The sequence below is a fragment of the Symphalangus syndactylus genome, chromosome 2 (assembly GCF_028878055.3).
Source record: "Symphalangus syndactylus isolate Jambi chromosome 2, NHGRI_mSymSyn1-v2.1_pri, whole genome shotgun sequence".
Classification (NCBI taxonomy): Eukaryota; Metazoa; Chordata; class Mammalia; order Primates; family Hylobatidae; genus Symphalangus; species Symphalangus syndactylus.
In genome coordinates this window covers 46,692,402-46,718,702 of record NC_072424.2, presented here as the reverse complement: position 1 = coordinate 46,718,702, position 26,301 = coordinate 46,692,402, and the positions used below count along the sequence as shown (strand labels likewise).

Here is a 26,301-nt window from a genome sequence, read left to right as displayed (position 1 = left end):
TAGTGATGATGAGTAACTTCTGCAGACAAGGGGGAAAAAGGCAGATACTAGGAGAGAAAAAAGAGTATGAAGAGGCCGAAATACAGCAACACCCTGAAAGGAACAGAAGGAAATGGGGTAGAAAGGAAAGTGTAAGATGTAACTAGAAGATAAAGAGGAAAATAGAATAAAATAAAGGAGAACAAAAATGCAATAATGTGATCACAGTATGGGTAATTGAACATGGTGTAAGAAAATGAATGGGCAGGTGTATTAGAAAGTGGGCTATCCACATCAGATTAATTGGGTGCGGGATAGGCAACACTAATTTGGGTTTTGCAAAATCCAGGTTTATATATCATGGACCTTTGGGGGAAGTTGCTTAAGGTTCATCATTTCCATAGGTCATTACAGCTGCATTGCTTGTATATGTGCCCATGGTTCTTGATCAAGACTGCAGCAGAACATCCACACCAGTGACCTTAACTGGTTGCAGAAGTATAAATTTCAGTTGAATCTTATGGTTAGGCACAGAAGGGATTTTTAGGCTTGAGCTTAAAAATCTGACACAGAGACTTTATAGTGTCTTCTGTGAATGGAAAAGAGCAAAAAGAGTAGACAGTAAGTAGTTAAGAGGAAAGGGGCATATGAGCTAAGTTGGACTATAGTATGCTGGACCAATCACTTAAGGCTATAATTTATTTATTTATTTTTTTCAGCAGATGGTGATGATCAGTTTCTTTTATTGACATTTATTCTCATAACTTTTTGGTGATATTATTTTTATTTTGAAGTCTTACCTCTTTAAGGCCTTCTCTGTGGGTTAGGATCATAACATTTGTGCCTCATAATGTAGCATAAAAAAAGTTAAGAAGCATATGTGTATCTGTAGGGAGTTGGAATAATAGAGAAGAAGGAGGAAAAGACTGAAATTGTGGTACAGTCATACAACAAAAGAGTGTGAGCCTGTCAAAAAAGAATGTGATCGATGTATATATACTGAAATTTATAGACTTGGTCTTCTTCTGAGGCTGAGACTATAGGTACTTATTTTAATTTCAAAAGTTCCAACTCAGCATTCTTTTATTCTTTTAGACTCTTCAGGCAGCTGAATTGATTGACTCAGAGTTTCGAGCAGGAATGAGCAATAGACAAAAGAACAAAGCCAAAAGGATGGCCAAGTTATTTGCAAAACAGAGATCCAGGGATGCAGTGGAAACTAATGAGAAGAGGTAGTAATCTTTTTTTGCTTATTCACTTAAAACAAGAGGGCTGTGTGGCTTTAATCTGTGTCTGCTTGATTTATAGAAACATTCTGCTGACATATTTAGCTGGGGAGTACCGTTGGATTCTCTTACTCAATTGTCAGAGAGTATTTATTGTTACTAGGAACTGAGACCACTTCCCCAGAAAAATCCACATGTACAGACTTTTTTCCTACTAATTATCGGTTTTGAATGAGGGCTGAGGATCTCCAAAGGGGAGAGCATTCCAGACAGAAGAAACAAGTTTAAATGCCTTAAACATGGAATAATCAAGAAACAAATAGAAGGGCAGTATGTCCTTCTATACTGGGATGAGTGCACAGGAGAGTGATAAAGAATGAAATCAGAGAGGTGTCTAAGGACCACAAGTTAAGAATACTCCCCTAGTAAAGTGGGAGGTATTGTCACGATGTTACCTCACCTGTTCCTTAAGCTGGGGCTATGCTAAATAGCCAGTGATAATCTAGGCTAGTTTATGTAGTCCTGTTGAAGAAAAGAACTCTGTGGGTAAAGTCACTGTCCTCTGTTTCTTCATGAGCTACCGAAAGTGATCATCTATGCATGGCTTGGAGCAGCATTTCTCAAAGGGTGGTTCAAAACTATTTCCTTCAGGTGCTCTTTGAGGACCTTGTAAAAAAAAAAAAATGCTGGTTTTTTTTTTTGTTTTTTTTTTTTTTTTTTTTTTTTTTTTTGGTGTGTGATTCAATCTCTGTCTTCCAGGCTGGAGTGCAGTGGCACGATCGTAGCTCACTACAGCCTCAAACTCCCAGGCTCAAGCAATCCTCCTGCCTCAGCCTCCCAAGTAGCTGGGACTACAGGTGTGAACCACCATGCGTGGCTAATTTTTAAATTTTTTGTAGACATAGGGTCTCCCTATGTTGCCTAGGCTGGTCTCTAACTCCTTGGCTCAAGTGGTCCTCCTTCCTTGGCCTCCCAAAGTGTTGGGATTATGGGCTTGAGCCATCACACCTGGCCAAAAATGTATATTCTTGGGTCCCACTCAGATCTGTTAAATAAGAATGTTTAGTGGTGCTCAGGAAATGATTGTATAAATGCTGAATTAATAAAAAGCCTCGAAAAATAGGATTTGCAAATGATAGAACTTTTTGTTATATGTATTCACATAAAGCTAAAAAGTGTTTAGTGTTTAAAAGCTAGGCACAAAGGGGGATAAATAATAAACATATATACTTGGTAGAAATTTATACCTGAGGTTAAATCTTTAACTGCAAACTTTTTATTCAGCTTGTTAATGACAGATTTTTAAAAAGTTAACAGCTCATTAAGATCATACAGTAACCTAATAAGTTTTTCTACTGGTTTTTATTCATACAAGCACTTTTAGCCAAAGATTTGAATGTTGGAAATATTAGACTTTATTTTTCAGAGTTCACGAGTCATTCATTTCACAAACATTTATTAAATACCTTCTATTTGCCAGGTATTGTTCTAGGCCCTGAGGACATGTGTGAATAAAATAGAGAAGAATTCCTGCCTTTGGAGGTTATAGTCTGGAGGGAAAGAAAGATAGGAAATAAATAAGTAAAATGTAGTGTGTGTGTATATGTGTGTATATGTATAAAATACAGATAAAGTTAAGAGTTAAGGAAAAGAAGATAAAACAGGGAAGGAACATGTGAAATATTTTTGGGGTATAGAGTTTGAAATTTTAGATAGGATGGTCTAGGAGGGCTTCATAGAGGTGACTTTTGAGTAACAATCTGAAAGAAATGAGAGTGCTAGTCCTGTGAATATCTAGGAAAAGTTTCAAATAGTTTTAAATAGTTTAGGAAAATGTTATGCTTTCCAAATAGAGGGAATTACAAGGACAAATGCCTGCAAGTGGAAACATGCCTAACAAGTTCAGGGACTTAAGGTGACCTACTAATGTGGCTAGATGTGGAGATAATTAAGGGAAGAGTAATAGGAAATGAGGAGAGGGAGGCTCAGATTTCTTTTATCACCTTATAGAAAAAATGGTTGGCCAAATAAATTTCACTATTAAGATGGAGAGAGGTGAGAAGTATTTATAGAAAATAATGCTGTATATACTTTAAAATGTGTTGTTTTTCTTTTCCAAATACTGAATAAAAGTAGTTTGACTTGTCTTCTCTTTTCCAGTATTAGGCTAGCCTCAAAATTTTTGGTCTTTAAGTCATAATAGAATATTTCCTCAAATTTTCTATATCCTTTCTTGATTGGTCAATTGTTTATCTCTCCATATTTTTCAAGAACTGGTAAGATTATACTGTATTGCTCAGTGTATTAGTTTTCTCTAGTATATAAAAGCCTAAAAACATTAGTGTTAGGACGGACCAGATGCAGGTTATATGCAGGTTATAAAAAAGATGATGAGCTGGTTGTAGAGAGGAGGGAAAAGTGGCCTATTAAATTCAAGATCCAATTTGAAAAAAAAGAATTCACCAACCTATAGTGTAGTTAGGATATATTTTGCTCAAATTTTAAGCAGTTAGTCGTTTGATACATGGGATTTTAAGTAAATCATATAAGCAGAATATGGTGTAAAACATTTGTTTAAATGATGGATTGTCTTAAATTTGTCGTGATTCACATTATCTTTTATTCATTTCATTCATTGTGGTTCACATTATGCTTTATTCATTTTCTAAATGGTGACTTTTATTTTTTAGCAATGATAGCACTGATGGGGAGCCAGAAGAAAAGAGACGGAAAATAGCAAATGTTGTTATTAATCAGTCTGCAAATGATTCCAAAGTCTTGATTGATAATATTCCAGACAGCTCTTCCTTAATTGAAGAGGTACTCTTGAAAGACTCTAAAGTATCCATTAAAATTGCTTATAATCTTTGGGCCAGCAGCGGTGGCTCATGCCTGTAATCCCAGCACTTTGGGAGGTTGAGGCGGGTGTATCATGAGGTCAGGAGCTCGAGACCAGCCTGGCCAACATGGTGAAAGCCCGTCTCTACTAAAGATATAAAAAATTAGCCAGACGTGGTGGCACGCGCCTGCAATCCCAGCTACTTGGGAGGCTGAGGCAGGAGAATCGCTTGAACCCGCGAGGCAGAAGTTGCAGTGACTCGAAATTGCGCCATTGCACTCTAGCCTGGCCTACAGGGCGAGACTCTGTCTCAAAAAAAAAAAAAAAAATTGCTTATAAATCTTTTTCAAACTAATATATCAGTTGAAAGTATTGAATAATCTGTCTATTGAGAGAAATTTTATTAGTAAAAATATATCTTAGTTAAAAAAATTAAATTTTTAAAAGCCTGATTGCTACTACTAGACTTACAAATAAAATTTATTGAGTTACTTAAATTGTTAGCATAAAATAGACCTTTTGAACTAGTAGTAATTCTGTTTTTCTTATTCAGACAAATGAATGGCCTTTGGAAAGCTTTTGTGAAGAACTTTGCAATGACCTTTTTAATCCCTCCTGGGAGGTAAGATTTCTTCATTACAGTTTCTCTCAGCTCTATTTTCTGTGCTAGTGAAGGGAACAATGTCAAGAGCAATATACTTTGTCAGAATCCCTATTCTTCTCTGTTTGTCTCAGGACTCAGGGCACGTCATATCATTGACCTAAATAGAAAACTATAGATTGAGTTTCAACTTTCATATCCTTCAATCATATTCTTTAGTGAATTATTTCTTTTCGTTCTTTCAATTATAATCCAAAGGCTTGCATATCTCTCCCAGGCAGTAAAAAAATACTTCCTTTCCTTTGGAAGTGGACAATTTTGATTGATCAAGAGCAGTAGTTTCCAAGCCAGCTTTTTAGCCTCAGAAATCTTTAGAGAACATCGTGAACAGTTCCCAGTGTGTAGAAGAGAAGAGTGAAGTTCCTCTGCTTGAAGTTGAGGATTGGTAGTTTCAAACCATTGTTTCTCCCTTCTGTTGGCCTCTGTGTAATTTAAAAAACATTTATTTAGAATACCTTTTAGTTGCCTTCCCTTGGTGTAATTCTATTTAAAGTTACTCACGTCATAACTCATGGGGTATTAAGAAGTGGGTACAGTGTCAATAGCTTGTTCTTTTCCTTTCCAGATGACACTGCAGAAAGTAGCCTCACCTTCTCAAAGAAAGGTGATTTATCCCAAGGGGTATAGTGATGCATTAATCATAAGACATTTTATTTGTATTGTCTTCTTTTGGCACTCACTTATCATTGGTAGCTTTGGAGCTTAGGTTTTTTGCTTTTTGGTTTTTTTGAGATGGAGTCTCACTCTGTCTCCCAGGCTGGAGTGCAGTGGCACGATCTTGATTCTCTGTAACCTCCACCACCCAGGTTCAGGCGATTCTCCTGGCCTAGCCTCCTGAGTAGCTGGGACTACAGGTGCACGCCACCACACCTGGCTACTTTTTTTTATATTTTTATTAAAGATGGAGTTTCATCATGTTGGCCAGGCTGGTCTTGCTTGAACTCCTGAGCTCAAGTGATCTGCCTGCCTGGGCCTTCCAAAGTGCTGGGATTACAGGTGTGAGCCACCATGCCCAGCCTGGAGCTTAGTTTTGATGCACATATTTTGAAAATACATGTGTTGGGATTATAAAGAACACCTTGGGCTGGGCGTGGTGGCGGGTGCCTGTAATCCCAGCTACTTGGGGGCTTGAGGCAGGAGAATTGCTTGAACCCGGGAGGCGGAGGTTGAGGTGAGCCAAGGTTGCCCTCAAGCCTGGGCAACAGAGTGAGACTCCATCTCAAAAACAAACAAAAAAAAAAACCAAAAAAAAACACTATACGATACTTTCTTTCCTCTCTCTTGCTGTAGATAGTGCTGAATGAAGGTAGAGGATAAGGGAGTGAAAGCAATGTGGATTTATATCTCAAAAGGATTTTAGAATAGCTGTTTTCTTGCTTGATTTTTAAAATCCATATAACCAAAAGCAGTCTGAAATTTATATGTGTAATTCTTAGATAGTTGAAGAAAAATGCATTGTTGTAAAGTTCCACTTATTCTAATTTCTTAAAAATTCCAGTATCCCAGTTTCTTATAGAAGAAAAATCAAACTTCGTTTCTTAAACATTTAACCTCTGACATTTGCTTCTTGGTTCTTTTCAGGTTCGACATGGTGCAGGCACTGGACTTAGGGAAATTCTTAAAGCTCATGGGAAAAGTGGTGGTAAAATGGGTGACAGCACTTTAGAAGAGGTAAGTGTATTAATGCAACAATTATCACCAAGTATTAATAGTTGGCATCTTTTTCCAATGTAGGGAAGTAACGAGTATGTGCCGTGAAGTAGGAATGAGAGGTAAATAAGAGGAAGAGATATGAAAAGGTAAATATCATACAATGGATTGAAAAGTAGAGTAAGATGAATAAGAGGCTAGTTGAGAGGTCAGTGAGCAACATAATTGGTATTGCCTGGAGACACTGGTAATAGTATAAATAATAGATATGTGACCGGTGTACTTGATATGAGAACAACCTTAAGTAATTAGTTGCTTAATTTCTCTTGGAGTGCAAGTAGCATAATATAATCCATGAATTTTAAGAATTGTGCTACAGTATATCTGAATTGAATTAATAATCAAAGGGGATATGGGATATGTTTAATATTAAAGACATTAATTGAGACTATTCTACTTTTTGGTTATTATTCCTACAGCTAAAATAATCTGTCCCCATATTTTATTTTTGATTTTGGACCTAAGGTGTCACCCAAGTCCCCAGTACAAAGTGTGATCTTTGTTGTAAAAAAAATTATGTTAAAAATGTGTGTGTGTGTGTGTGTGTATGTATATATATATATATATATATATATTATATTTTAACAGATGATTCAGCAGCATCAAGAATGGTTGGAAGACTTGGTTATTAGACTCCTTTGTGTTTTTGCATTAGACAGATTTGGAGACTTTGTTTCTGATGAAGTAAGTATCATTTAAGGGAGGCTTTGCCCAATCAAATTTCAAATTCTACAAAATATGTTTTTTGCAGATACGAGTTTTCTTCCTTTTTCATCTGTAGGTTGTGGCACCAGTTCGTGAAACTTGTGCTCAAACATTAGGTGTGGTTTTAAAACACATGAACGAAACAGGAGTTCATAAGACTGTGGATGTGCTGCTAAAATTACTTACACAAGAACAATGGGAAGTTAGACATGGTGGTCTGCTGGGAATAAAATATGCTTTGGCAGTCCGTCAGGTAAATATTTCAAGTTTTGAAGCTTATGTGGGAGAGTTTTTTCCCCTTATAGTTTATTTTCACTAATTAGACGAAATGGCCTTAGATTCTTACTGTTACAGAGAAGCCAGTCTTCCAAGATTTGTCCTCTTGAGACAGTGTCATAGAGATAGGTGGCGCTCATAAGAATTTTAAGTATAAATCAAAAGATGGTTAGTTACATTGTTTGCTCTTTAAGGTCAAAGATTATTTTTCCTTTTTAATCCATTGCTACAGTTAATTCAGTGCTCTTCATGATTTGGTTTTACTGTTTTAACTCATTTAAATATTGAATACATGCTCTGAGGGCTATACAACATGGTGCCAAGTTATGCAGTATACGTACAGGAGTAGACATCAAAGTGTAAAGCAGACAATCTGTATGGTCATGTACTTTTTACATAAACTGTCAGTGTTTTTTTTATCCTTTATGACAGCTTATAAGAAGAAAATCCATGTAGTCTTATTATTTTCATATAGGGAAATAAGTTCTGAAAAATTAGATGCCTTGCTGATGGTCACAAAACTAGTTAAGGTTAGTACTAGAACTAGAAACTAAATGGCATGTCTTATAGAACAGTGTTTATTGTAATGTTATACATCATCTAGGATGAAAATACCTGCATATGCACATAGTCCCCTACTTAGGAACATTTATGTTCCCTTAGTGGGTTATTAAAAACTCTGATATATTCTGGCTAGGAATTTGGTTCTTAGATTGGCCCACAAAAGCCTATTTCATATATAAATATATCTAAAGTCCTTTACTAAACTAATAAGTGCTGTGTAATCTATATATACACATAACATTTTTGTGGAAAAATTGATTCTGATTTCCAATATGAGATGCCAGTAACACATCTCTTTTCTCCTTCTCCCTACTTCCCCACCATAGATCTAGTGGCAGAATTAGGGACTTCCACAAATAGTTGTCTTTACTCTGAACATAATGGGTCAGCAAAGAGTGAGTGTTGACGAAAAAGGAGAGACATGGAAGTAAAGGAGAGATTATGAATGAGGAGCTAGAGAGAGACCAGGACCTTTTCTTACCAGTTTAATTTCCCTTAATACTTTCCAGTTGGGATCAGCATTGTCAGGGTGTTAGGCATTGGCCTATATAGGGATTTCACTATCCATTATGGCTACTTAATGGTTTGTGCCAGCTTTTCTTCTCTTCCCATGCTCACTGTATAACAGATTGGAACCTCCCTTTCTGTCTCAAAAGGCAAGCTAAAGGCCTTTTGAAGTTTTCTAAGATTGTCTTTTTCTTTTTGCTTTAACTGCCAATAACAAAGCATTCGTGATTCTGCTGAGAGATCTGAACTCTGTCCAACTCTTTTCTCCCTCTGCTCCCTTCCTTTCTTTTCCTGCCCCTTTTAGTTCTCTTCTCCCCTTGGCAGCCACCTTCTTACCCCCCACAAACAAAACCTTTTTTTCTGTGTTCCACACTAGCCTCTGTAGGTAACAGTAGACTTATATGGAAATGGAAAGCACCTTATTGGTTTTTGAAATGTTATCCCTATTTCATAGTAAGACCAGTTCTCAGTGAGATTCCTAGTATATGATCACAGGAGTAAAGTCCGAGGGCTGGTCTGTTGGGGGAAATGAAAAGACATTAAATTGGAATAATGAGAAGCGGGAAGGTATGGCTTTTCTTTCACTCTACTGTCATTCTCCTTTTGGTTGTCAGTGGCATTGAATGAGATATGGAGGCTAGGATTCTAGCAGAGGGGTTTGTGTGTGTGTGTATTCACACAGAGAATTCATAGTCTTACGTATAAAACATGTTTTGATGTTTTATGTCTCATTGGATAAAGTACTTGATGCTCTTGTCTTTCTCAAATGGCATTAGTTAGGCTTCTATTGATGTTACATTTTTGTTTATGTGATTGTTTCTTAGATACAGTCATAATGATGTTTTGGTCAATGATGGGCCACATATATGATGGTGGTCCCATAAGATTATAATACTGTACTTTAATTGCACCTTTTCTGTATTTAAATATACCAGTATTTATCATTTTGTTAGTAGCTGCCTATGGTATTCAGTTCAGTAACATGCTGTGCAGGTTTGTAGCTGTATCACACACATAGTGGTATAGGCTATACTGTCTAGGTTTGTGTAAGTACACTCTATAATGTTCACAGAATGACAGAATTGCCTGATGTATTTCTCGGAACGTATCCATTGTTAAGCGGTGCATGACTGTAAATATTGGAATTTAGCTGTCATGTGGCAAATTTAAATTTTAAAATGTTTAAGCACAGTAACTGTAGAATAGAAAATTTATTTTCATGTACTGTTTTACAGGATGTGATTAATACTTTGTTGCCTAAAGTTTTAACTAGAATAATTGAAGGACTCCAGGATCTTGATGATGATGTCAGAGCTGTTGCTGCAGCATCATTAGTGCCTGTAGTAGAAAGCCTTGTCTATCTTCAGACACAAAAGGTAAATTAAATATTTTTACAGTTTTCTTCCTACAGAGCTTTTTTCATTTGGGATATGGAGTATTAGAGAATACATTGAGTACATTTTTCTCCTTCATCTTCAATTTTTTTTGACCAACAACCCTCTGATGCACGCAATCTTGATTATATATTGTACTTTGGAAGAGTGAATTGGATCCGTTTGTCTACTTTCCCTTCATGTACATAATATATAGGGAACTTCCTCGAGAAGAATGCAGCCATTTCTTCCTTATTTTACTCCTGGTTTTTAGATGTATTGGATTTTTGTTTGTTTGGATTTTAGTTTTTGGATTTTTTTTTTTAAATCTAGTCTCCCCTCCCCTCCCTGTCTCTCCTCTCCTCCCCATCTCTCCTCTCTCATTATTAATTACTAATTATTAATTAGTATTAATTATTAACTAATAAGTGCTGTGTAACCTATATATACACATAACATTTTCTTTCTTTTCTTGGGTCTCACTCTGTCACCCAGGCCAGAGTGCAGTGGATGACATGTAGCCTCACTCTCCTGGGCTCAAGCAGTCCTTCCTCCCTCAGCCTCTCAAGTAGCTGGGACTACAGACACATGCCACTGTGCCTGGCTGATTTTTTAAAAATTATTTTTTGTAGTGATGGGGGAGCCCCCGTGTGTTGCCCAGGCTGGTCTCAAACTCCTGAGCTCAAGAGATCTTCCCAGTCTTGGCCTTCCAGAGTGCTGGGATTACAGGTGTGACTCATCACACCCACCCCTCTAGTCTCATTTCTTGAAATGACTTTTTTAAAGATCTGGCTGACTTTCCACCTTATTATCAAAATCAGAACACAAAGTTAGAATTACAGTAAGCAGTATTTTAAGAGCTTAAAAACTAAATTTTTTTTATCATGATTGGTACCATTTTAAATGCAGTAAAGTTACATAGAAGAACATGTCTTGTGTCTCGATGCTCTGTTGTCTTCACAGTAAAGTTTTTTACATAAAATAGTTGTGGCTCTTTTTTTTTCTGAATTCTACCCATTATGAGTCTGGTCAGGAAGGGAAGTATCAAAGTAGAGTTGAATGGCATTAAAAAGAAGGAATAGAGAATTGTTAAAGGCAAATAGTGTCACCGCCTTAACTTTACTCAAAACTGACACTGTCCAAGGTCATTGGAATTGCATGTGTTGTTGAATCAGTAGTGACCCCTGGGATACAATTTGGCAGAGTTTGTGAGTATTTTGTGCAAAACTGATAACTTTTCTTGAAAACTGATCTTATAGGTACCCTTCATTATAAATACATTATGGGACGCTCTTCTGGAATTAGATGATCTAACAGCTTCAACAAATAGTATTATGACTCTCCTTTCATCCTTGTTAACTTATCCTCAGGTCCAACAATGCAGGTAATTATTTCTAATTCGTGGAATAAAGTAAAAAGTCTTTACATACCTTTTGAGATAATTCAGCCTAAACATACAATATTTTAGCACCTTTAAGAATAATATTATTTAAGCTGGAGATGCCAAAGACTACCGTTTTCAGAAGGCCTTGTCTTTTTTACTCTAGCCATTTGGGCAGCAGCTTACAAAGATCTTTTTTTTTACCCTTGAAATATTTCAGTTATATAATTCATCATCTTGTTCATCTTATAATTCTTTACTTAGGAATATAATCATTGAATAGTATTTTCAGTTCTAGCCCTAGAATGTAGAATTTTAGCTTTATTTAGTAACATTTAGTTAACAGAATTATCATCGAACATCAGCTTTATGTTTTCTAAAACTTGCCCCTCTGTGAACTTTTTTTTGTAATGTTCATTTCTTCAACTCTTGTTCTTGATTTCAGTAATTATCAGGAAGGGAATACATAATAATGTAATATAATGTCTAAAGGCAGAGATCAAGTGAAGCCAAAAACATACATCAAAAATTTAGTGTCACCAATTTTCCTGTCCTGATACATGAATCTCAGCTCATCTAACTAATATATTCCCCACCTTTTAGACTGACCCTTGAATGTTGTTAGAGATAAGTGTCCTTAGAGATAGAGAATAGTGTCCTTAGAGATAGAGAAGAAAAAATTATTATGCAACTTTAAAAAATTCACAGATGAGAAAATTACTGTTCTTGTCCTAGTGAGGGCGTTCAGTGAATGTTCATATAATTATGCTTATATGTGGTTTCTGGCTCTATGAGTATTTCCCATGAAACCCATAGATGTATAAAAAAAGTAGAAAATATTTCAAATAATACTGACCCTACTGGAAGTTCTTTAATGCTAAGTTTAGATTAGTTGAATAGCCCATAAGTAGGAATAGCAAAATAAGTGCCTATCAAAGCAAAAGAAGAGAAAAATTGAAGTGGTAGTATATTTATGGGGTTTCCTAATTTTTGATGTTTCTATTACTAATGAAAGCTGTACAAACTAAATGAGTTAATCTATGTGAAAGCCCTCTTTAAGCTGCAAGATGAAGGGGTTTTTAATTACTATAAATCAAGGATTGGTAATCTTTTTCTGCAAAGGCCCAAATAGTGAATATTTTTGTTTTGTGAGCCAGTCTGTCTGTCAAAACTACTAAGCTGTCACTGTAGTGTGAAAACAGCTGTACATAGGTAATACATAAGGGAATGAACGTGCCTGTGTACACATAAAACTTTTACTTAAAAAAAATGGGTGGAATGGATTTGGCCTATGGGCCTTCGTGGATGGTGTCAGAAAAACTGGATAATATAAGAAAGAATATAGTGAAAATTCTATTAATTCAATGTGAAATAATGTAGTTTTCCATCTTTTTTGTTTCAAATTTGCTTCATATATTGTGATACTTGGCAGATACTTTCTTCTAGCTTATGTAAGAAGAAATGTAGCATGTTATTTAGAGCATGAACAGTTAGACACTTAAACTTTGTTAAAATGCTTTTATGTATTTTGTGTCTTTTATGTCTGTGTGTACCTGTGTTTAAGGTAGAATTTTATAAATAAATTTGCTAAATATGAAAATAAATACAAGAAGGTAGTGTTCATACAAACCTGCAAGTAATGAAAATAGAGTTAAAACATGGGCCTCCTGGGAGGAACCACAAAAGACCAAATACAGTGGCATATTATTTTTTGCCCATGTCTTTTTCTATGGAGCTATGTATTTCAAATGCTGCTTATGAATTATTTCCTAGTTCCAGATAACTTTTACAAATGACTTATGAATGTGACAGGAATCCCGTGGCCCAAGTTAGTCTAGACTTGGCTTTGTTTGCTTCCCCATTTAAAACTTAATCTATGAGGAGGAAGAAATTTGAGTTTTCCTAACTTAGTAATGCTAACCAGGATAATAAATGTCAAAGTTGCTACCATACCACCACTTGCTCATTTGATACGTGACAGAAACGGCCCCAAAGGGAGATGGAAATTATGTGTATTTACCCATTAGGGTTAGCCATGGGGAAGAAGTAAGGATTAGCAATCCTGATCATGTAGGCTGACTACCAGGTAGGATACATGTCCCATTTTCCTAAGAACAATTATATTGGAAAGTCCTAACTTGATAAAGGTGACTCATAGCATTAGTGCCATAGAAGAACCTGATGTTAGTATTTCTACCCTTCTTTTTCACTGCATTTGCTCTGGCTTTTCTGGTGCTACGATAACAGTTGTGAATGACATTGTTACATGAATGTTCATATGAAAACTGTATTATCTTTTAAGAATTTACTCATCAAAAAAGTCACATGATGTCAGCATCACTAGATCCCATGAGAATATTTAGATAATGTATCTACAGAGTTTCAACTTAGAATAGGTAAGATTAATTTGTGTCTTCTTTATTAGTATTCAGCAGTCACTGACAGTTTTAGTTCCACGTGTCTGGCCTTTTTTGCATCACACTATATCATCAGTTCGAAGAGCAGCATTGGAAACTCTGTTTACGTTATTATCAACACAGGACCAGGTAAGAACTGATAACTATAGCAGTCTTGAAACTTATATAAATTAATTTTATCAATTAAACCTGATGTTTAGCTTACCCTTGCTGTATATCCAAAGATCAGGACAATGTTGGGCCTAGTGGTATGTAACCATGTAGATGAATATAATCACTGTAAGAGCAGAAATATTTTAATATTTTGTTCTAGGTTGTATTCTCAGCACTTGAAATCATGCTTAACACATAGGAAGTCCTCAGTAAATGTTTGTTGAATGAATGATTGATTGAATAGTCTCTTCCTGTCAGAGACCTGTTATATAGTCTTTGCATGCTCTTTGTCTGTATGGCTGACAGTTGAGTGGCTGTCAGAACCCATGGCCCAGGTTAGAAGGCTACATTTGAAGGTCTAGAGTACAACTCTTAAAGACTTACCAAGGAATTCCCAGGCTCTTGCCTTTATTTAAAGATTTTTCAGTCTTAAGAGTATGCTACTTTCTTTTTTTTTTTTTTTTGAGACGGAGTCTCGCTCTGTCGCCCAGGCTGGAGTGCAGTGGCGCCCTCTCGGCTCACTGCAAGCTCGGCCTCCCGGGTTCACGCCATTCTCCTGCCTCAGCCTCTCCGAGTAGCTGGGACTACAGGCGCCCGCCACTACGCCCGGCTAATTTTTTTGTATTTTTAGTAGAGACGGGGTTTCACCGTGGTCTCGATCTCCTGACCTCGTGATCCGCCCGCCTCGGCCTCCCAAAGTGCTGGGATTACAAGCGTGAGCCACCGCGCCCGGCCGCTACTTTCAAGGATAGTATACTTCAGGAGTCACATCGAAATGTCTACAGAGATCATTCAGATAATATCAGTGTGTAAATGGAGCCTGTGGTGAGCTTAGGAGTCCTTGCTCTGTTTATAAAAGGCTTCACATTACCATTTTTAAAATAACCTTATAGGTCAGACAAAATACCTACATTTAGGAGACTATCAATAAGAAATTCAGTTTTCTAGCGTGCTGTTAATAGGTAGTACAGTTTGGGCCAATCTTTTTTTTAAAATAGTGACTAAGTAGTGAATAAGTGCCTCTTTTGTGTTCACTAACCGTGGATTCTCATGTGAATTAGGAACATTTTGTGTAGACTTGCTTTAATGTGCAGCATGATACTGTGTTGAACTTCTGTAAATAAACATCTGTAAATTTTGTTTTGCATTATCGTTTTGATTTTGTCTAATCCAAATCTCTGAGAACAACTGCCAGGTCTGTTTTACAGTTCTCAGTTGATCAAGCATGGGCTGATATGACAGCTGGCATGGGTTGTTCTTAATTTTCATTTCATTTTTGCTTTATTTTTATGGTTTTTGCCTAAATGTTTGTGAATTCTTAAATTCATTTTATATAGACCTTTTGAAGTTACCAAATTTTTTCTCTTCATGTGGTTCTTTTTGTATATATGGACTTTATTTTTAATAGCAGTTTTAGATTTACAGAAAAAAGTGAAGGAAAAGTACACAAAGTTCCTGTAATACCCTTTTATCCCTCCTACTACCCACACATAGTTCCCCTTATTGTTAACATCTTGCATTAGTGTGGTACATTTATTAAAACTGATGAGCCAATATTGATACATTAAAGTCCATACTTTACAGTAGGGTTTGTTCATTCTTCTGTACATTTTGTACATATTGTACATTTACAAATGTACAATAACGATATGTACCCACCATTACAGTATCGTACAGAGTAGTTTTAGTATCCCCAAGATCCCCGGTGTTCCACCTATTCATCCTTCCTTCCCTGTTCCTGAACTCTTAGCAGCCACTGATCTTTCTTACTGTCTCCTTAGTTTTGTCTTTTCCAAAATATCACATAGTGGAATCATATAGTATGCTGCCTTTTCAGATTGTCTTCTTTCACTTAGCAATATGAAAGTAAGGTTTCTCCATGTCTTTTCATGTCATGGTAGCCCATTTCTTTTTATCACGGAATGATACTCCATTGTCTGTACCAGTTTATTCATTTGCCTTCTAAGGACATCTTAATTGCTTCCAGTTTTTGGCAATTATGAATAAAATTGTTATAAACATTCATGTGCAGGTTCTTTTGTGGGCATTAAGTTTTCAGCTCACATGAGTAAATACCAAGGAGCGTATCTGCTGAATTGTATGGTAAGAGTATGTTGACTTTTGTGAGAAACTGCCAACTGTCTTCCAAGTGGCTGTACCATTTTGTGTTTCTGCCAGCAGTGAGTGAGGGTTCCTATTGCTTCACATTCTGGCCAGCATTTTTTGTCTGTGTTTTGGGTTTTAGCCATTCTAATAAGTGTGTAGTAGTATTTCATTGTTGTTTTAATTTGCAGTTTCCTGGTGACACATGATGTTGAGCATCTTTCCATATGTTTATTTGCCATCTATCTCTCATCTGTGGTGAGGTGTCTGTTCAGCTTTTGCCTATTTATTTATTTTATTTTATTTTTGAGACAAGGTCTCACACTGTTGAGTGGGCGTGATCATAGCTTACTGCAACCCTGAACTCGTGGGTTCAAGTGATCTTCCCATTTCAGCCTTCTGAGTAGCTGAGACTACAGGCACGCACCACCATGCCTGGCTAATTAAAAAAAAAAATTTTTTTTTTTTTTTTTTTTTTTTTATTAGAGATGAGGTCTTGCTAGGTTACCCAAGCTAGTCTTTTGCCTATTTTAATATTGGGTTGTTTTCTTATTGTTGAATTTTAAGCGTTCTTTGTATATTTTAGATACAGTTTCATATTGTTTTTTAAAGCCTTTTTATTCCTTATTAGGTGATCAAGCCACCTGCAGGCTATTTTTAACTTGTGACTTTATTATTAGTAATACCAACTTTACATTACTAGAAAATAAGGTATTCTGTATAAATGAAATTTTCAGATAACTGAAATATACTTTTTTTGCCACAAAAAAATAGTTAACTGTTAAAATAACTGCCACAGTAAATCATCATTTTAAAGTATATTAAACATAAGCTAACTTTTTTTTGGTGAATCAGTCACCAGTATTATTTGTTGGTTATTAGTTTTTATACTGTTTATTATAGCATACTGTGGGAATATTGAGATACACGAGTCACTGCTTGCAGTAATTGAACTGTTCTTTTTCGGTTGCTTTTGCCTAATTTTTATCTCCTCTCTGCTGTCAATTGTGATTTCTCACTTTTGTTAGTCTTGTAATACCTCCTCCCTTGTTCTAAAATTTTTGCTATAAATAAGATCCCAAGATTGTTATAAATCCCTGTTGGGCCCAGCGCGGTGGCTCAGGCCTGTGATCCCAGCACTTTGGGAGACCAAGGCGGGTGGATCACTTCAGGCCAGGAGTTCGAGACCAACTTGGGCAACATGGTGAAACCCTGTCTCTACTAAAAATACCAAAATTAGCTGGGCATGGTGGTGTGTGCCTGTAATCATAGCTACTCGGGAGGCTGAGGCACGAGAATAGCTTGCACCTGGGAGGCAGAGGCTGCAGTGAGCTGAGATTGCACCACTGCCAAGCCTGGATAACAGAGCGAGACCCTGTCTCAGAAAAAAAAAAAAAAATTCCCCTTCCAATTTTTAGTCCCTGAATGATTATGGATATTGACTTTTAAAATTTCCTGGTTGTGAAAACATCTCTGTGTTCTTTGATGTTGATTTTCTTGTCCAGGGATTTTTTTTTTTTTTTTTTTTTTGCCTTTTGAATTTGCCCTTGCTGGCTCATAAATGAAGGCTTTGGTACTGGCCTTCATTTCTTTATCATTTAATGATGACTCTTTATCTAATTTCCTATACCAGAATGCCATTGTCTTTGTATGTAATTTGTGGCATGTCAGCCACCTGTTAAGCATAGGCCCTCAATGTTTGTTAAGTAAATTAGTGTGAGATTCTGTGCTGGGTTTTCTGGGAAGTTAAAAAAAGAAATCCTATGCATTAGCCTTTTTTCACACTGCTGATAAAGGCATACCCTGAGACTGGGCAATTTACAAAAGAAAGAGGTTTAATTGGACTTAGTTCCACATGATTGGGGAAGCCTCACAATCATGGTGGAAGGCAAGGAGGAGCAAGTCACGTCCATGTGGATGGCAGCAGGCAAAGAGAGAGCTTGTGCAGGGAAACTCCTGTTTTTAAAATTGTCAGATCTTGTAAGAATTATTCCCTAGCATGAGGACAGCACAGGAAAGACCCACCCCATGATTCGCTTATCTCCCACTGGGTCCCTGCAACAACACATGGGAATTATGGGAGCTACAAGATGAGATTTAGATGGGGACACAGAGCCAAACCGTATCATCCTACATGTTTCTTACCTTGGAAAAATTTACAGTATGGTTGCTATAAGACTATTACATGGTAAGTTTAATAACCTCTGTGAAGAGTTAAATAACAGAAGACCAATATGTGAGAGATGTCAGACAGCAGCGTTAAAAGATAAACTAAGCTGAAAAGTCAGGAAGATTAGGTGATGTGGTTAAAAAAACTATTATTCCCTCACTTCTCTTTGATTCATATTTAGTATCTTTGATATGTACTTTCACAGACATTTTACTGAATATGTCAATTTCAAATTAGACAAGCGTACAGAATGTGTTTTGAACAAAAGTGCTTTTCTAGTCTGTTCCCTTTAGACTTTTAAATACATTCTGCTTCCATATTTTTCTTCCAGTTATTCTGACATGTTTGTGGTCCTTTTTTGTTGGAGTCTTCACGTTTATTGTGTTTCCTGTATCCTTTTGTGTTGATTATGCTTTTAGCTTCTTTTTCTCTTATTTTTAATGGCATCATTCATGAAATTTCACTCGTGTTTAGCCTTTATCTTCAGCGTATCTCTTTACTGAAAGAGATGCTGTCTATGAAACTTAATATTGATGCTTCCAGATTTTGTGCTTTGTCACTGCACTGATGCTTGCTGTTTATTATCCTCACCACCAAAGACCGTGGCTGTGACACTAATCACTAATTCTTAGCAGGGTCTGATTTTGGTCCCCACAAATATGCTTTACTATTTTTGTTGGCTATTTCATTCTGTTTTTTCAAATAATAGCATAAAGCCAAACTTTTTTTTTTTTTTTTTTTGAGATGGAGTTTTGCTCTTGTCGCCCAGGCTGGAGTGCAATGGCATGATCTTGGCTCACTGCAACCTCGGCCTCCCGGGTTCAAGTGATTATCCTTCCTCAGCCTCCTGAGTAGCTGGGATTACAGGCATGTGCCACCATGCCTGGCTGATTTTTGTATTTTTAGTAGAGACAGGGTTTCGCCATGTTGGTCAGGCTAGTCTTGAACTCCTGACCTCAGGTGATCCACCCGCCTCAGCCTCCCAAAGTGCTGGGATTACAGGCATGAGCCACCGTGCCCAGCCCAAAGCCAAACCTTTCAGGAAGCTTTTCTTAATACTACCAGCTATTTCCTTTTTTTAAATTTTGGGATTTTTTTTAATAGAGAAAAGAGCAGGGAATTGTATGAAACAACATTCATTTATGTTTACGCCATCCATAATTGACATTTCTTATAATTTTGTCTTGTTTCAAGTTTTTGTAATAAAAAATTAAAATTAAGTTATAATCCTATCTTCTAATTTACCTACTTCTCCCTTCTGTATATTCATAAAAATTATCATCCTTTCTCCAGTATGCTCCTTAAAGTTTGGAATTTTCGTTTCTGCATGGTCATAGTATTTCTAAAAGGAAAGAATTTTAAGTTTCAGAAGGATTTGGGGGACCATAGCTTCAGTTACTCACAAACTGGTTAGTAATTTGTAATCACCTACCACTATATTAGAATTAAATTCCTGTCTTGCTTGGTCTTCTAATACTTGGCTCTTGTCAACATTTTCCCCTAATATTTCCTAATATTTATTCTGGAGTCAAGAACATTTTCTAAATCCACTCTTGTATCCTAAGTGTAATCATGTCCAAAGTATCTTTGGACATGGCTCCTTGCCCCCTGCTCCCCTACCCCCACTTCCTCCCACTCTTACCTTCCTAAATTTTAGCTCCCTTTCTTCCTCTCTGTACCTTTTCTTTCATGAGACAGATCAAATCTCTAGTGCGACAAAGCATTTCCAACTTCTATAACTCATTTTATTTAAATCATTGTTTAAAGTCATTATGCAGTGAAAACTCATTTAGTTTTTATTGTTAATCTTGTGATCCCAGCAACATTATTTGCTTTCTGAAAAGCTGTACGAATAAACCATCTCTGATGCTTTTATCTGTTATTGTATTCCTCTCCACAAATTGCCTGAAAGTTACTTATTGATTAATTTATAGCTGTGTGCAAACTGTTTGTAGTGCAGTTCCATGATTCCTTTCCTGCAACTTTGAAAGCCAAAGCTTTTTGTGAGTTGGGTCAATTTATAAAACTACTAATTTGGTGGCAAAACCTGACCATTCTGAAGAGAAACTGTTTAGTCTTTATCCCACTTAATGTGCCTATTCACACATTTTGCTGCAGAAATATTAATATATTTTATTCAGGTGCTACCGGTATTCTATTGGAGATATTATATAATATACACTTTAAACAATTCATTATTCTAAAATTTGAAAAATTTCTGAGTTTCAAAACACACCTGGCTCCAGGGAATTTGGATGAAAGATCATTGACCTATTGTGATAATAAAAATCTACTCTCACTTTTAATTTGTGTTCCTTTTTCTGAGCTGCCTCCTTGCCTTTGATTTCTTAGTGTTGTTAAGTATTCCTAATTAGTCAGCAATCCTTTATGGAAGCAATCATAAGGTAAAGAGCAGTTAAATAGAGCTTTTTATCACTGTTGTTACCCCTTCAATGGTATAATGAAAAGATCCCTTAAGTAGACAGGATCTGAGTTCTCACTTTGGCTCTATCATTTGCTAATTTATGACCTTGGTCAGTTTTGTCTCACCCTCTCTGGTGATTATCTCTAGCCTCTCTCAGAGTTACATGGATCAAGTGAGATAATGTATATGAAAGTGCTTTGAAAATGTTAATGCTATACAAGTATAAATAATAGTACAGATACTAAAACGATAATTAGTAGTTCCATTCTGAGCATTCTTTCCTTATTCTGGGGTATAGGAATGATACTTAATTGTGGTAATAATAATCTAAGCTGTTGAGGGCTTACTTTATGCTAGGAACTGTGCTAAACAGTTTACATGAGGTGGCTACTGCCATTCCTGTTTTGCAGATGAGAGAACTGATAATCAAAGATTAAGAAACTTTCCCAAGCTCATATAAGCAGCTCACTTCAGTTTCAGGTCTTATTCTGGCTTTCAGCTTTTACTAAATTTTATATGGGGACAAAATAATTATGTGTCTAATTGCTTTCCCACTTCTGAATATGGAGTCATTTTAACTACAAAGTGAGAAAAGGAAACTCACCTGAATTGCCAGTAGCTGTGTCCTGGTTTCAGTTTCAAACTTCTCAAGCTATACCTCAATAATTCTAAAGTAATTTTTCAAGGTCAGACTTGGCTATAGCTCAGTGTATCACTGCGTTGTAAAGATTGATGCTTCTGTTTCCTTGAAATTATCCTGGTTATCTTTAGTAAATTTTTGGTTTTGTTTTGCTTTGTAAAATCAGTAGATTTTATAAGGGACATGTCCTTATTTTTAAAAGGTATCCGTTATAAGTATGTGTGCTGGCATGCACATCTCTAAAATGTCCTTAAATAGAACCACAGTTAATACAGTTGTCTCTGAAACATTATTTCCTTTATACTTCCCTGTGGCATACCATGGCATTTGTGAAAATATATTGTTTAATCAGTGTGCCTTCTTCTGTGATGTTAACATGTGAAAGAATTAGCAAGCTTGTCATCTTGAGGAGCATGAAGTAGGAACTCTTAAGAAAAACCATGGCCGGGCACAGTGGCTCACTTCTGTGATCCCAGCACTTTGGGAGGCCAGTGCAGGCAGATCACTTGAGATCAGGAGTTTGAGATCAGCCTGGCCAACATGGCGAAACCCTGTCTTTACTAAAAATACAAAAATTAGCCAGGAGTCGTAGTGGGTGCCTGTAATCCCAGCTATTCGGGAGGCTGAGACAGGAGAATCACTTGAACCCGGGAGGCAGAGGTTGCAATGAGCCGAGAGATTGTACCACTGCACTCCAGCCTAGGTGACAGAGCAAAAGTCCGTCTCAAAAACAAAAAACAACTAATTTTATTTCATAATGACTTACAATCAAGGTATAACTTTTTTTGCTAAACTAGCAGCTTAGTAATCAAAGTGAAGGAATTTACCATTTGTTTGTCCTTTCTATATTGTCTCTTTAGCCAGTATGTTTGTACATGCTAGAGTATACCTATTAATATATATGTCTATCAGTGAATTACTGAAATATCCAGATTAACTAGTGTTGATAACTGGTAACTGTTGTTGCCAGACAAACTCCTAGACACGAATCTCCTATTTTGCCTTCTTTACTGACTGGGTCAACTTTTCCATTCCATTGCATCTCAGTCACTTTGTGAGTCATTCCAAAATTTCGGTTACAAATACATTAACTTTTGTTTGAAGGGCAAGCTTAGTTATTACATGAAGATATACATGAGATTGAGTTGGAATCTGAAGCGTAATTTAGAATGTTAGAAAATTTAACATACACAAATAAGTAGGAAACAAAAGACCAGAAGAATAGCCTGAACTAAGACTTTGGCCTTAGAGAATGCTAGCATAATTGGGTATTTTTATAAAAATATGAAAAAGAGCAAAGTTGAAATATTTAGCTGACCTTCAATAAATGTTGGTTGGAGAAATGAATAGAACAAGGCATAAACTGTCTGATGTGGAAATTTTCTTTTCCTTTGGCTGTGGATCAAAATAGGGTTTCAGAGCAAATTAGTAAAATTAGTGAAAGAACTCAGTGTGATTCATCACCAACTTACAGGTTCTCTCCTGATTTTCTTCCCTACAGTCTGAGAACATTTGATATGCTGGTAGAAATGATGAATTGGCCTGCAGGCAAGAATCAGGTGTTTGTGGTAATGCTCAGATTGCTCCTTTTTTCTGAGTGTACCCATTTTGTGGGAAGATAAAAGAGGGACCATAACAAAAGGGTACAGACAAGATCTTATCACACCTGAGATGCCGAATCTGCCAGTTAGGGATCTATTGCTGAGCCATTTTTACAATACGACATTCCTGACACCAAATGTGTGGGGTTTTTTCCTTACACCAACCAGTTATCCAACTCCCTGGATGCCAACTGGGTATCATACAATTCAGTTCAGTTCTGACAGTCTACCTGGAATTAGTGTCAGCTCCCACAAGTTAGAGGGCTCAGTCGCACAACAGATACCAGTTGCAAGTGTTGGGCCTTCCATACTTCTGACCTACGATCTGTAAACTGGGTTCCCCTGACCCTCTCCTCAGGTTTGATAACTTGTTAGAATGCTTCACAGAACTCAGAAAGGCTGTTAAACTGGTAATTACAATTGCCAGTTTACTATAAAGGACACAACTTAGGAACAGCCAGATGGAAGGAGATGCACAAGGCAAGGTATGGGGATGAGGTGCTTGGAGCTTCCATGTCTTCTTTAGGCACGTCACCCTCAGCACCTCTGTGCACTCACCAAGCCATAAACCCATAAATGTAAGTGTTTTATGGAGACTCTATTATGTAGTCATGATTGATTGAATTATTAGCCATTAGTGAGGTGATTGACTTAATCTCCAACCCTTCCAGCTCTGGAGGTGGGGAGCAGGAGGCAGGCTGAAATTTTTTAGGCCTCTAATCAGATAGTGAGTTCCTCTGGCAACCAGCCTCCATTCTGAAGCTATCTTGGGGCCCACCAAGAGTCACTTCTTTAGCACAAACTAAATTATGGTTATTATGAATAATCCCTATCACTCAGGAAGTTTTTTGGGTTTTAGCAGCTCTGTGCCAGGAGCTGGGGATGAAGATCAAATATGTTTCTTTTTAAGACCCTGGACAAAATGCTGAAAAAAATTTCTTATATTACAATATCACTATTTTGGGAAATTTTGCATATTGGCAGCTATTCCTTGTGATACGAATTTGGATCATTTCCAGTGGCTAAGATGGATTTCAACAACTATTTAAGTGCCTGCTGTGTGCTCGAACAATTTTCTAGATAGTAGTAAGGGACAAGGCCTTTGCTCTCCTATAGTGCTTAAAATAGGAGACTAGACAGGAGAAGACAGATAACTAAACAAGAATAACTTAATGAGGTAACTATCTGATAACGGGAGGTAGAAGACACTATTGGATCCTAAGTGAGATGGGTGATGGACAGGGAAGGCATCATGTTAGAAGTGAAGTTTAAGCTGAAACCCGAAGGGTAAGTGGAATTTAGCCAGGGGAAAATAAGGGTAAGGGTAAGAGAGGAGGGAGTAGTATGTGTAACTCTGGAGGCAGGAGAGAGCAGAATGGCACTAAATTAGTAAGTGACAGGAAGTTGGTTTGGTGGAGGGCAAGATGGAAGGGGGGTATAGATGGTTAGAAGTTTTACCTTCATTTTCAGGTACAGTGAAACGTCCATTAGTCTTATTTCTGTTTGTCATCAACTCTCCTTATTCTGAGTCTCAGGAAGGCAGATCAGAGGAAGAAACACCATTTCCATAGTTTTGCCTTTTCTAGAATGTCATATAGTTGGAATCATACAGTATGGAGCCTTTTCAGATTGGCTTTTTTCACTTAGTAATATGCATTTAAGATTTCTCTGTGTCTTTTCATGACTTGATAGTTCATTTTCTTTTTAGTGAATAATACTCCATTGCCTAGTTATACCAGTTTGTTTATCCATTCACCTACTGAAGACATCTTGCCTGCTTCCAAGTTTTGGCAGTTATGAATAAAGCTGCTATAAACATCTTGTGCAGGTTTTTGTGTAGACTTTTTTGCCTCCTTTGGTTAATATCAAGAAGCACAATTGCTGGATGGTAAGAGTATTTTTAATTTTTGTGAGAAACTTCCAAAATAGCTGCCCCATTTTGCATTTCTACCAGCAATGAGTGAGAGTTCCTGTTGATTCATATCCTGGCCAGCATTTGTTGTTGTCAGTGTTCTGGATTTTGGCCATGCTAACAGGTATAGAGTGGTAGCTCATCATTGTTTTAATTTGTATTTTCCTGGCAACATACGATGTGGGCCATATTTTCATATGCTTATTTGCCTAGACTTTATTTTTCAGAGCAGTTTAGGTTCACAGCAAAATTGAAGGGAAAAGTACAGTTTCCATATATCCCATCCCCCATCCTCAACACTGCCTCCCCCACCATCGGTATCCCATACCAGACTAATACTAATTTGTTACAATCAGTGAACCTGCATTGACACATTATTATCAACCAAAGTCGATAATTTACATTAGCGTTCACCCTCAGTAGTATACGTTCTATTGGCTTGACAAACATGATGTCATGTATCCACAATTACAGTATCACACAGAATAGTTTAACTGCCCTAAAAATCCTGTGTTCTACCCATGTATCCTTTCCTTCTCTGGTTGTTTTTAATAATTATAAAGTAGAATTTAGTAGAGTAACGATGTTTGTAGCCTGAGAAGACAACTACAGTTTATATTACATGTATTGGTCATAAATATAGGGCGAAAATCTTCCTCTATAGAAGTGACTTTTGGGGACCTACGGGCAACTGCTTGGATTGCCAGTGTTGGGGTTGAGGGTCGGGGAAGAGAGTTGGTAAATATTTTGGGGGGAATTTCAGAAATTAAGAGACATTATGGAAGAGTAACACCAAATTATTTGCTTATTGCTATTATAGCTTTCCTAATTCTGTTAAGATTGTCCCTGATTCCCTCCAGTGAGAAAAGAAGAACTTTTTTCTTCCCAGCTTCCCTTTCTCTTTCTCTAGAACTTAAACATTTATTATCCCTAGAACTTGTGGATTTCTGCAATTTCAGTTAAAATTTCCAAATTTCTCTTTTTTTTTTTTTTTTTTTTTTTTTTTTTTTTTGAGACAGAGTCTCGCTCTGTCGCCCGGGCTGGAGTGCAGTGGCGCAATCTCGGCTCACTGCAAGCTCCGCCTCCCGGGTTCACGCCATTCTCCTGCCTCAGCCTCCGAGTAGCTGGGACTACAGGCGCCCGCCACCGCGCCCGGCTAATTTTTTGTATTTTTTAGTAGAGACGGGGTTTCACCGTGGTCTCGATCTCCTGACCTCGTGATCCGCCCGCCTCGGCCTCCCAAAGTGCTGGGATTACAAGCGTGAGCCACCGCGCCCGGCCCAAATTTCTCTTAAAAACACTGTATTTAGTGCTTTAAAAAAGTCATGTGGAGGGCAAGGGCCGATAGGTACTTTGAGGTAGTTAGTAGAATTTCTCTGATGGACATTTCTATCCAGTGAAATGTCCTATGTTATCAGAAAAGTAGAGTTAAGACATAGTGAAGTAGTGAGAATGCTCCTCCAATTGATTTATGGCTTGTTTTTTTTTTTTTAAACTTTAATTTTAGGTTCATGGGTACATGTACGGGTTTGTTATATAGGTAAACTAATGTCACGGGGGTTTGTTGTAAGATTATTTTGCCACCTAGGTACTAAACCTTAATAACCAGTAGTTATTTTTTCTGATCCTTTCCCTCCTTCCCACCCTCAAGTAGGCCCC

The 26,301-nt window shown here is 37.0% G+C and overlaps 1 protein-coding gene across 7 annotated transcripts in view; it reads left to right on the top strand.

The window, feature by feature from the left end:
* Positions 1-26,301, top strand: part of BTAF1 (B-TFIID TATA-box binding protein associated factor 1) — a 107,914-nt gene that overhangs the window by 30,407 nt on the left and 51,206 nt on the right. For 5 of the 7 annotated variants that reach the window (XM_055255666.2, XM_063629774.1, XM_063629770.1 and 2 more), the window contains 9 exons: positions 1,075-1,211; positions 3,896-4,025; positions 4,598-4,666; positions 6,287-6,376; positions 7,004-7,099; positions 7,197-7,373; positions 9,703-9,843; positions 11,100-11,224; positions 13,647-13,767. In XM_055255666.2, the coding sequence (XP_055111641.1) occupies positions 1,075-1,211; positions 3,896-4,025; positions 4,598-4,666; positions 6,287-6,376; positions 7,004-7,099; positions 7,197-7,373; positions 9,703-9,843; positions 11,100-11,224; positions 13,647-13,767 (1,086 nt within the window). Of the gene's footprint in view, positions 1-1,074; positions 1,212-3,895; positions 4,026-4,597; positions 4,667-6,286; positions 6,505-7,003; positions 7,100-7,196; positions 7,374-9,702; positions 9,844-11,099; positions 11,225-13,646; positions 13,768-26,301 lie in introns of those variants that run through there. The other 2 variants (XM_055255677.2, XM_055255708.2) reach the window with 2 other exon arrangements.